The 12700-nt window shown below is 41.7% G+C and overlaps 2 protein-coding genes across 2 annotated transcripts in view; one reads left to right on the top strand and one right to left on the bottom strand.

The window, feature by feature from the left end:
• LOC115256083 (DNA ligase 4-like) overlaps positions 1-12700 on the bottom strand; it is a 260381-nt gene that overhangs the window by 59934 nt on the left and 187747 nt on the right. The gene's annotated exons all lie outside the window — the stretch shown is intronic.
• Positions 1-12700, top strand: part of LOC109414104 (uncharacterized) — a 49076-nt gene that overhangs the window by 16765 nt on the left and 19611 nt on the right. The window contains exon 2 of the mRNA XM_062846497.1: positions 12047-12357. Within this exon, the coding sequence (XP_062702481.1) occupies positions 12047-12357 (311 nt within the window). The remainder of the gene's footprint in view (positions 1-12046; positions 12358-12700) is intronic.

Raw genomic sequence — 12700 nt, 5'->3', positions numbered from 1 at the left:
TCACTCGCGAAAACTTTGGCCAGCTCGTGATTACGTCGATCGAACAACGGCCCGTCGTTCCGCCGGGCCCACCCCGAGACAATTTGGAACAACGCTCGATTGTTCCCGAAACTTTTGGCCGTCACACTGACCGTCTTCTTGGGCACGTGGCTACCGACTACACTTCTGATTCCTGGTGGTTACCGGTCGAACCGGCTGTCTTTTGACGGTCTTTGTGCGGGAATAGTACTTTATCAACGGGGTTGCTACTAAGCACGCGGTCGAAGGGAATCACTTGTTCTTATTAGCACTGGGTTTTATATTCTTTTTGGAATTCTATTTCCCGGCGCGCGAGTATTGGACGTGTTGCTCGCTTGAAAGTACACACGGGACTGTCTGGGTTCGGCTGCCGTGTTTGGTGCAGACTCCAGAGATATCTTTTCTCTGTGATCCTCTCCATCTGATGATCTCTGCTCGGGAACCTTAAGCTAGGGAGTGTGTGCAGTGGAGTATTGGTTTTTGCTGCTACCACAAGCGTGGCTCTGGGTGAGTGTGTGTCACCCTTTCGGGGACCACTCGTTCTACCGCAATGCATTGGGTCTTTGCCTCTTTTCGCTTTTTTTAGTTTTGTTGTATTAAACCAATACTCTACTGTACACAATCCTCTGTATTAGTTCCCTTGGTCACGTCAAACACTTGAAAGTGGACCGTGCGACCATTCAGTGATATGATACCAGTATCAACTTATCGCCAGCCAGGTACTCGGTGTATTTTACGAAAGGAGTCCAAGGACTAGGATCATGACGCGGAAAAATCTTCTCGATGATCCCCTCCAACATCTCTGGAGATTGCTCTGTAGGAGCCATTACACCTCTCGTCTTGGCCATAACGATCCTGTAGGCGTCACCCCACGGGTTCGCATTGGAACTCTGACAGAGACCCTCAAAGCAGACCTTTTTCCTTGCTCTTATCTCGGTCTTCAGCGCGACTTTTGCAGCGGCGAACACCACCCGCCGTTCGTTTCGCTCTTCCTCTGATCGTGCTCGCTGCATCCGCCGTCCGTAGGCAGGCAGGCCCGTAGGCAGGCGCAGCGCAGGTCCGCAATCGCATCGGTCCACCAGTAAGCCGGTGGCCTCCCATTTCTAGGGTGGAATCGCCTAGGCATGGTCGCATCACACGCACGTGAGAGCACCGCTACCAGCTCGTCGCCGTCTAAACCGATTAAGTTTCCCTCACGGTGGAGCGCCTCCCTAAATACCCCTTCGTCGAAGTATGATGTCTTTCACCTGCGAGGGCTTGGCCTTGGCCTAGCCGTCTCTTCCTCTACCCGCTGCCTGCTGTTGTTGTAGTCGATACTGTAGCGAACCGCCAGGTGGTCGCTGTGAGTTCAGCTATCATCTACTCTCCAGTTCGAACTACTTGTTAAGCCAGGACTACAAAAGGTTACGTCAATAATTGACTCCGCTCCGTTTCGACTATATGTACTCTTGGTACCGACATTAGCCAAGTCGACATCTAAGATGGCCAGTGTCTCTAGCAGGATCTGACCCCGCTGGTTCGTGAAACATCTTCCCCATTCCACGGCCCAAGCATTGAAGTCTCCCGCTATTATCAACCACCGGCCTTCGCCCTGTTAGCACGGTCGTCATACAGTCCAGCATCTGCGTGAACTGCTCGATCGGCCACCGCGGAGGTGCATAACAGCTACAGAAGAAGACCCCGTTTACTTTGGGGTGGGGTGTTTGTCCGTCGTCCATATCGCGTCATTTTTCTGGACCCAAATGCTGTTACCGGTGGGCGCTATGAAGGCGATTCCTCACTAAGAAACTACCTGACAAACAGTTGCTGAGCTGCGTCACAGTGGTTCAGGTTCAGCTGCGTTACCTGCACTGTGATTTGTTCACTGCGGCTTTCTTGAAGGCCTAGCACACTATGGCCGGTTTCCATACAAGCTGGCGGCCAAAAATATTTTCCTGTGTATTTTTATTTTATTGTTGATTACATGTTTACATAAGTCAAAATATATATCCTGAGTGATTTTGAGCAATTTCTACGCTTGATTTTGAAAAGGGCGTATACCCTTTGCAGTGTATAATGATCTTGACAATAGTTCAAAATCTGAATTCACAAGGAAATATGCATGTAGTGCTTTCATTCAAATTTTAGGTAAATACGATCTTCTCCAAAGTTTAATGATAAAGCCCTGTTTTTAATATACATGACAATTAGGGTGGCCCACAAAAAAAACTTTTTTTTGTTTTTTTTTTTTTATTCGTGAATTTTAACTTAAAAAACCTTTTTTAAACGAAGAAATAACTCTATACATTATTCGTCAAAGTTAAAAATCTTTGAATTCTAAACAAGTTTGCTAAAAAAGTTTTTATGTAGCTCTAAAATTCACCGATTTAGACTGTTTTTCTGAACTTGCATAGGGTGGTTCAATAAAACCCGGTCTTCTTACTCATTTTTTCTCAAATTTGCTGTCCTTCACAGCTATCTGAAAATGTGTGTCTTGGTTATCAATCCAATAGAAATTAGAGAATGAAACATCTTCAAAAAATGGTCTTGTATGTATACAATAAGTGCAGTTGATTTTAGATGAGAACAATATGCTAAAGTTTTATCTTTAAAGTGATTTAAATATGAATTATCCCTCATTGTGAAAGTGCAAATCATTTCAAATAACGGTCAGAGTTAATTTATTATCGTTAAATATAAACTTCAACACAATTCAAAAATATAATCATTTTGATTTAGTATCATCACTTTGCATCAAACCATAATCAATGTCGAAATCTTCATCCACCTCATCGACATGATCTAACATCTCTTCCAACACATTAGTGTGTTCATCATCTTCCGTAGTATTCAAAGGTTGTTCTTTGAATACTAGAAATTCCTTAACCACTTCAGGGTAATCTAAACATATTCTTTTCTGTCGTCTGCTAGCTATCAAAATAGAACTAACGTATGGGTCAGATTCGTTCATCGCACGGATAAATACATCGTGTAAGTTTTCGACTCGTGATCGTTTCCTTGCATGGTGGGTGCGATATTTCTTCAATTGTTTATGCTGGCTTTCAGCCGCCTCCTCTGCCAGGATACCGAGAGGAGTCGGAGAATGAATTATTATTTCTCCGGCGTGAGCAAGAACTTTATGTACCGTGGCCGGAATCTTATACCAATTATAAAGATTTAGATAAAGCCGGTACGTTTCTTTGCAGTAGTGATCGAACGCTTCTGGATTGACCGGGTCCTGACAGTTAATGGTTATGAGAATATTAGCAAATCTACCAACTAATCCCTCGTCGATGCCCAAAATACTCGCCAAAAGTTTAGTGTTCGAGAAAGCACGGCGGCAAACGTTTCCTGTAGTGCTGGTTCCAGATCTACCTGCTCTAGGTTGATCTATACGAATCCCAAACTTTTCATAGTGTTGGCGCGAGTTTTCTCCGGATCGAAACACATATTGAAAGCAACTTTTTACGGTAGCTTCAATGCTATATGAAATATAATTCATTTAATTAACTTTACATTACATTTTCACTAAAATTACTTACATGATAGTTTCCTATTTTTCACCGGTAGAAGAACGAACTCGCCAACTCGACGTGTATCTTATTACTAAATCTTCTAACAATCCCAGTACATTCAATTGATTCCTATTAGATCATAGCGTTACCAGTTTCACCAAACACCAAATTGCCGCCGCAACATTCTCCCCCCCGTGAGACTGGTAGCTAATTAACTTATCACTTGTCGAATATATGTACAGTTTAATTGTTGCATTTAATATCCTCGATAACACCTTTCTGTACCACTGTGCAATACAATCGGTGCGGTGATCTTATACAAAGCACCACCCGGGTCGAAAACAACACATCTAGAAACAGCGTTGCGTTCAACACTGACGACGACGACGACGGGGGCCTTCTTCACTAGTGCACATTCTTGTGCCACATTGACCGTTGATTGTTTCATATCCATCTTTACCGTATCAGCAGCAAGCTGCACACTGCGTGTTGATTGATTCTGATTAGAATGGTTTCGGTTTGTCGTCGATACGATGGGGACCGTGTGCGGGATGCCATTGTTTTCATCACATACGGCTGAAAGCGGCTGTGGAAGCTGCGTTCGCGGAGCAACGAAATTTGGTTGGGATGTGGTCATTGTGATTGGATTGGCGCAAGCAAACTTTAATTGGGTTTGGTCGTAGCACGAATCGAACCTTGCCGTTGTCGATTGTGCTCGGACACCTTTCCCACTATTTTTACACATTAGTGCCTCTTTCTTTGCTTCGAAATCCAACTCAATTTTCTCCATCGCATCAGAGAACTTTTTATCCATTTCCGCAAGCTCGCGCTCAAAATCCAGTGCCATGCGCCGTTCTTCATCCTCGCACTGTTTGCGCCAAAGTGCTTTTCTTCCTTCCAACTCTTCGAGTTGCTGTTTCAAAGTGTCCAGTCGGGTAGCCATACTGACCTCTCTGGGTTGATGAGCATATCATCATTGAAGTTTGTTGGCGCGAGTTTTCTCCGGATCGAAACACATATTGAAAGCAACTTTTTACGGTAGCTTCAATGCTATATGAAATATAATTCATTTAATTAACTTTACATTACATTTTCACTAAAATTACTTACATGATAGTTTCCTATTTTTCACCGGTAGAAGAACGAACTCGCCAACTCGACGTGTATCTTATTACTAAATCTTCTAACAATCCCAGTACATTCAATTGATTCCTATTAGATCATAGCGTTACCAGTTTCACCAAACACCAAATTGCCGCCGCAACACATAGAGTTGAGCTGTTATGTATTTATTCCTCTGTGAATACATCTCCTTCAATGGTTTGGTAACCTGCCATTAAAATATAGCAAAAGCAAAAAGAGAGCTAAATAACCAAAACGTTTTGCCTTTCTCGTACACTAAGTGTACTGGAAAGGCTATATGTTCACTCCAAAAATGACTTTCTGATAGAAGGCCCGGAGGGTCGAGTCACATATACCAATCAACTCAGCTCGACGAATTGAGGTGATGTCTGTGTGTGTGTATGTATGTGTGTGTGTGTGTATGTGTGTGTGTGAGTATGTGTGTGTACAAAATAAACTCACATCACTTTTTGGCAGTAAACCTCAACCGATTTTAATGACCGATAGTTCATTCGACGCGGAATCTGGTCCCATTGTTTCCTATTGAAAATGGTTCGGATCGGTTCAGCCGTTCCGGAGTTATGGCCATTTAGGTGTTCCGGATCGGTACCTCTGGGAGGAGCCAGACATGAAAATGCAACAAACCCATGCATGCGACATATCAAACCACGGCATTTTTGATCATCTGATAAATGGAAAGCAGAAAAATGGTCTCAGACCATATCTGAACCGAAAGTGTTCCGGAACCGGTTCCGGAAGTCCCGCCGGAAGTGGCCAAACATAAAAGAGAACCAAACCCATGCATGCGACACATCAAACCACGGCATTTTCGATAATCTGATGAACGGTAAGCAGGAAAATGATCTCAGACCATATCAGAACCGGTAGTGTTCCGGAACCGGTTCCGGATGTCTCGCCGGAAGTTGCCAAATATAAAAGAGAATCAAACCCATGCATGTGACACATCAAACAGCGGCATTTTCGATAACCTGATGAACGGTTTACAGGAAAACAGTATAAGACCATATCGGAACTGGTAGTGTTCCGGAACCGGTTCTGGGTATCCCGCCGGAAGTGGCCAAATATAAAATTGAACATAAATCATTCATGCGATACATCAAACAGCGGCATTTTCGGTAACCTGGTGAACAGTTAGCAGGAAAATAGTATCAGATCATATCTGAACCGGTAGCGTTCCGGAACTGGTTCCGGATGTCCCGCCGGAAGTGGCCAAATATAATAGAGAACCAAACCCATGCATGCGGCACATCAAACCGTGGCATATTTGATAAACTGATGAACGGTAAGCAGGAAAATAGTCTCAGACCATATCTGAACCGGTAGTGTTCCGGAACCGGTTCCAGATGTCCCGCCGGAAGTGGCCGTACACAAAAGAGAACTATACCCAGAATGCGACACATCAAACCACAGCATTTTCGATAATCTGATGAACGGTAAGCAGGAAAACAGTCTCAGACCATATCTGAACCGGTAGTGTTCCGGATGTCCCGCCGGAAGTGGCCATACACAAAAGAGAACCATACCCAGAAAGCGACACATCAAACCACAGCATTTTCGATAATCTGATGAACGGTAAGCAGAAAAATAGTCTCAGACCATATCAGAACCGGTAGTGTTCCAGAACCGGTTCCGCCGGAAGTGACCAAATATAAAATTGAACATAACTCATTCATGCGACACAACAAACAGCGGCATTTTTGATAACCTGAAGAACGGTTAGCAGGAAAACAGTATCGGACCATATCTGAACCGGTAGTGTTCCGGAACCGGTTCCGGGGGGCCCCGATGGGTGAATGTAAAATTTTTAAGGAGTGATAGAGGATCACCAATAGTGAAAACAATGTGTACGCATATCGTCAAATCTCGACCGTTACATAGTAATTGAACTTTACATGTTTTTGACTTTGCTTGCCTCAAACTGGCTTGAAAATGGTCAAACTTATTGCAGCTTTTTAACCCTCATTCGAAAGTTTATTGAATTTTCTACACACCTAGAAAAAATCATGTAATTTTAGGTGTCCTGAACCTGACATATACAAGCGTCTTCAAAGACACAAATTTAGAGATCAAAACATGTAAATTTACGTCTCTTTGGACTTATATTTTCTTAGCGTCTAGCAATCGCTAGAACCGATCTGATAAATAAATTATATAAAAGTATAATATTAACATGCCTGGATTCGAACTCAGGATCTACTGATTGTGAGCCACATCTCTTATCTCTCGGCTATTTCACCGAGTTGGAAGGTGGCAGATGAATGTGATAATAATTCTACGTTTCTGGTAAAGTGGATTTGTTGACATCTAAAGCAACCAACCAGGACATGATGCGCGTAAAATTGAGTCCAATTTGTGATTCAGTCTTAAAAATGTTTACGTTCATTGATGTTTCTGTCTCGTGCAAATTTCAGATTTTTTAAGTGTGTATCAAAAACAGATCTTTCAATCTATTGGTTTAGTTAAATATTTTAGTTTTCTACAGCATTTAAGCTCGAAAATATTGTTTTGCCTTTCTCGTACACCGAAGTGTACTGAAAGGCTATATGTTCACTATATGGATATATGGCGTCTTAAAATTCATGATGGCGGCATAAACTTCAAGATGGCAGCTGATTAATGGAGGTTTACGCTCTAAAACCGTTCAGTATGGGTATATTTGGTATGGGGAAGACAACCGGAGTTCAAAAATAGCTACCAGAATATCCAAGAAGGCGTCTCAACATTCAAAATGGCGGCTGTTTAATGGACTTTTGGGCTCTAAAAATATTCAATATGGGTGTATCTGTTATGGGGAAGAAGTCTGGAGTCCAAAACTAGCGACCAGAATTTCCGAGCTGCTGGACATAGATCCTAAATGGAGGCTCAAAATTTAAGATTGCGGCTGTTTTTTTAAGAGTTCAAGGCTCAAAAATCAAAAACCAGATAAATGATATGATCTCTTATGCCATGAAATGGATTTCTGTTAAACGTATGAAAGTGCGATATTCATCAACATGTCACTTGAGTTGTGTTGAAATGTGTTTTTGAAGGCACGAGAAAGGCACCATCACCACAAGGTGGATTAATTAGGGTTTTTAATTTAATCAACTATTTTATATACTATACCTGTTATTGCTTGAAATCCATTCTGTATGCAATATGCAGAAGGCACCCGAAAAACCGCAGCCAAGCGCGAAGTGGCGAAATTCCATAATGGAGGGACGCTTCTTCTGAAGTGTAGCCTTCTTCAAATTTCCTTCGATCGCTCATTACGTTAGGTGTGGCTCCACAGATTGGACAGTTTTGCATTGAAGATGTTTCCGTGGTGTAACTCAAAACCTTTCCAACAATCATGCTCAACACGAATTTAAATTGAACATGAATGTATTTGTCACCGACAACGGTGATTTTTACAGGATTCAGTTCCAAAATTTCATTCTCGATCTCGCATTTTGTCTTCAGTATTATATGCTTACTTTCTTTCACAAAATCCAAGAAAATGGGTCTGCAAAATCTGATACTCTGAGGCATAGGGTTATACCAAAGAATATGTTTCTTGTCCTCGGTTATGCATAGCTGGATTGGAGTCATAGTGGAAGAAAAAATATCGGAATCGTCCTGACACCCTTCAGGCAAAGCTTGGTGATATTGGGAATACCCAGGCGATCCATCCATTCCCCAACTACACAAAAGAGTCAAATCTGTAGCTTACAAGTCATTTGAATCCAGGTGTTCGGCTATATCTGTTTCGATCATTTTTACAATTCTTCTAGCAGTGTGGTTTACAAGCGCTTGCAGTTGAACCCTTATTTTTGATGAAGATTCTTCAATAAACTCGGCCGGAGGGGCACATAGCTTTTTTGTCTTCGCAATTACACCATAGCAAGGAAATCTTGAAGGGCATTCCCTATGTGTTCTGGTTTACCCTGCTTTACTAAAACCTACATCAATAAAAAACTCCAAAGCCTCTTCAGGAGTCATCATTCCTTTCACATCCGATAACTGCAGGAACATTCTTGAGGCTTGGTCAGCACGAGTCCAATAACTTTGACAAGATTCAAATCTCGCCGATTGTAAGCTAATCTTCGAGCTATAAGTAATGCCTTTTCAGTGGAATCGACTTTTGGGTCGATTTTTCCTTCGTCTATCTTGCGTCGCTTGCTTCTCACAGAAGAGTCCATGAACGATTTCGTTGGTCTTCCACGTTTAACATTGAGCTCTGATGCACTCTGTTCATTTTTGATAAATTCAGTCAAGCAAAAATCTGCTTTTAGCCAGCTTTCGAATGTGGAATTGAATCTATCTTTCACACGATGTACTGTTTGCCATTTGGATCGAAATTTACTTTCGAACTTGGTTATTTTATGGGTGAGACGCAGATATTGTTCTTCTTTGATGGGATATTTATCACTTATCGCAGGGCCCATATAGCCGAGGCGGTAAACGCACGGGTATTCAGCATGACCATGCTGAGGGTGACGGGTTCGATTCCCGGTCGGCCCAGGAACTTTTCGTAAAAGGAAATTTCCTTGACTTCCTTGGGCATAGAGTATCTTCGTGCCTGCCACACGATATACGCATGCAAAATGGTCATTGGCAGAGGAAGCTCTCAGTTAATAACTGTGGAAGTGCTCATAGAACACTAAGCTGAGAAGCAGGCTTTGTCCCAATGAGGACGTTACGCCAAGAAGAGAAGAGAGAGATCACTAATAAATTTGAATATATTTTGGACATTTGTATTACAATCAAGACGACAATCTAGAAGATCTGCAATGTCTTTGTTTTTCATTACGCAAAGGACGAATACGGATTACCCTGTTCGGTATCATATAAAGAATTGTGTAATACATTATTTTTCACAATTTACAAGGTGGTGAAGTTAAACGAATTCCAAATTATGAGTTTTGTACTTACGTGACTAATTCACAAATGAAAAGTTTGATATTTAATGGCTGGCCTGTTAAAATTATGAAATCTATTTATTATATGCAGCTATTATAACAATAATTGCTTACTTGTGAGATGGATCAACAGTTTCCTGAATGGTATGAATTTTGTTCACGAAACACTAGAGAATATTGTTTGTATCCATATTATTGAACCGAACAAGAAATGGCAATATGTATTTGACAGGAGAATGTTTACAATAAAAAATCATAATAAATGTCGTTTCCATGCTAACGTAATATTACCGCTTGCTGAGATTGGATAACATTAAAGTGGAATATTTTTTTCTTTAAAGCATAAAATTACTATAATACACACCTTTCACATACTATAAGATGTTAGAATCTTGTGGTTATTTTTATGTGCAAATTTTGTAATGAGCACATGAATTACATTGTTTCATATGTAATATTACTATGTCCATATATGAACACCGTTGAATGAGTAATAACAATATACTGTTTAGTATGAAACAGTATCAACTCGAAATCGTACAAAAAAACAATAAAAATGTTAAAATATTCAAACTGCTCTAACTAAAAAAAGTGCAAGTAGGTATGTGCAGCTAAATTCTTTAGGATATGAAAGCACACATCTGAAACTATGCTTTAACGTGATCCACAGCCTGGGACAACTTGGGACAAAAAAGTACTTGATGTGTAAAAAAAACCTTTTTTCCTGGTAATACAAACATTTTAATACAATTGTCATACATGCATACTTTAAGTAAAAAATTGTCCATCAAAATGTACTCATTAGAAAGCTTTTTTTATATTCTTGAGAATGAGGGTAAAATATTTTAAATATCTTGGGTAGAAAACAAGTTATAGCAATTTGAAGATATTTTCGTTTTTCACCAAAAAATACATGTTTTCTTCAATATTTTGACTTAGGCACCTTATGTCTTTGCGTTTAGAACTTGTTTTGCGCTAATATTTTGGAAATCTCTTAGTGAATATGTTTGCAATTGATTGGTTACCTGGACAAGACAATGTAAGCGAAAAGGTTTTTCGATTTTTGGCCGCCTGATCTGCCATAGTGTAGCACCTTGGACCACCCGTTGGTTGCCTGTTGTTCACGGATTTCCCGGTACAGATCAGACAAATGGGTTAACTTGTGCAGCCTTGTGCCTTATGGCCTTCGGTGCCGCATCTCCTACACAGTTTGCTCCTGTCAGGGCCTTTGTAGTACCATGACTTGTGTCCTGGTTACAGACACCTGAAACAAACCTCCGGTGGCTCGTGAAATGTCAGATGACATACGAACCAGCCAACCTTGATCCTCCCTACTTTAAGGGATTTATTTACGTTCGCCACAGGTAGCTATACCAAGGTTACCTGTGTCCCTACCAGCCCTCTCCGTAGTCGGACGGCTGCGGTGGCCTCTTGTACCTCGCCCTGTTGCCGCAGTGCCGTGACAAGCTATTCCGCGTCAGTGATCTCATCTAGGTTCTTCACCTTCAGAGTTGTCTCAGCTGTAAGAGCCCTCACCTCGACCTCTTACCAAGGACCTCTTCCGCCAGACTTTTGTAGACGGCGCCCTTGTGTTCCTTGTTGCGCTTGAGCTCGAGGTTCATTTCACCTGTACGAGTTCTTCGAATACTGCGTACGTCGGCTATTAGGTCCAACTACTGTACATATAATTGAAAGGGTTTGGTTGTGTTTACGGTTTGGTCTTGTTGGTAAGACCTGTTGCCGGGGTGCGATCGGCAAGATCATTGAGCCTAACGTTGTTAGTAACTCTTCTAACTAACTACAGGTGCGATAGGTGTTTCAATTCATCTGCCGGGTGCTTGATTCAACCATTTTTTTCGGATAGGTTTTATTTCTTCTTCTTCTTCTTCTTCTTTATGGCTCTACGTCTCCACTGGGACTTGGCCTGCCTCGCTTCAACTTAGTGTTCTTTGAGCACTTCCACAGTTATTAATTGAAGGGTTTTCTTTGCCTGCCATTGCATGAATTTGTATATTGTGAGGCAAGTACAATGATACACTATGCCCAGGGAGTCGAGAAAATTTTCCCGACCGGAACGGGAATCGAACCCGCCGTCTCCGGATTGGTGATCCATAGCCTTAACCACTAGGCTAACTGGAGACCCCATAGGTTTTATTTATGACCCTCAAATTGCACATTATTTCATCGATCGGCCACCAGCTAATTACACACTTTTGCGTATCGCCCAGCAAACTGTTGACTATTTGTTGCAACCATTGTGTTACTGCTGTTTTGCTGGTATTTGATGACCAACCCCTAAATTTTCAGAAAACTGTAGTTTCTAGTTTTGCTCAGAATCTCTCACTAGTACTCGGACGACTATCACCCACCCCTAACATGGAGAATAAACGCTTAAAGTTGAAAATTTAATAAATAAACACTGTTCTGCACGAATATGAGATGGAGTCACTGTTGTAGCTATATTGCAATGCGAATACATTACAAGAATCCCCCTTATTATGTCCCACCCAGATCTGCAACGACAGTGCCACACACTGCATTGAACAGCATAGATTCATCCAGCAATAGCTCGAAAACGTCATCCACACATGATGATGATGCATCGCAAGATGACGAACGAGCTCGCCTTCCTCCGAGTCGGGACTCTACGCCATGGACCACACGCATCTTGAGGGCTCTGGAGCACATGTTTCATACGCACGTTCTGCAGATTGATTTACTGAACTCCGGTGGTGGCAACGGAAAGCAGTGGATCAACAGGAAGGATGCCAACTGGTTGTGGAAATACCATCGTAAATTGAATAATCAGTCTGTGGTTGAAGGTAAGTGTGATACTGATGGTGGAATAATTTTGAGACTCTGAGATGTAGAGTGTCTCACAGTTGGGAAGCATTGTGATAAAGATGAAGCATTACATGGTAGATAATAATTACTAATCTCGTAAGTATTTCACCTGGGTGATGGAGGTCCTTACTTGGTATGGCAATTGAATGACACTTGCGGTGTTTTTGGAAGTTGAAGATAAATGACTGACATTTGTTGGCTGGAACTGGAGTTAGCTGCAATAATTCTAATTTACCTTATTCGATTCCACGAAACCATGACGCGGTTGAGTTTCAAATATCACTCCTACCTATTTGCCTCCGTCCTCCGTCATCAGAGCGA

Source organism: Aedes albopictus, chromosome 1 (genome assembly GCF_035046485.1).
Source record: "Aedes albopictus strain Foshan chromosome 1, AalbF5, whole genome shotgun sequence".
NCBI lineage: Eukaryota > Metazoa > Arthropoda > Insecta > Diptera > Culicidae > Aedes > Aedes albopictus.
Note: the sequence above shows the minus strand (reverse complement) of the source record. Positions and strands in the feature narration are given on the sequence as shown.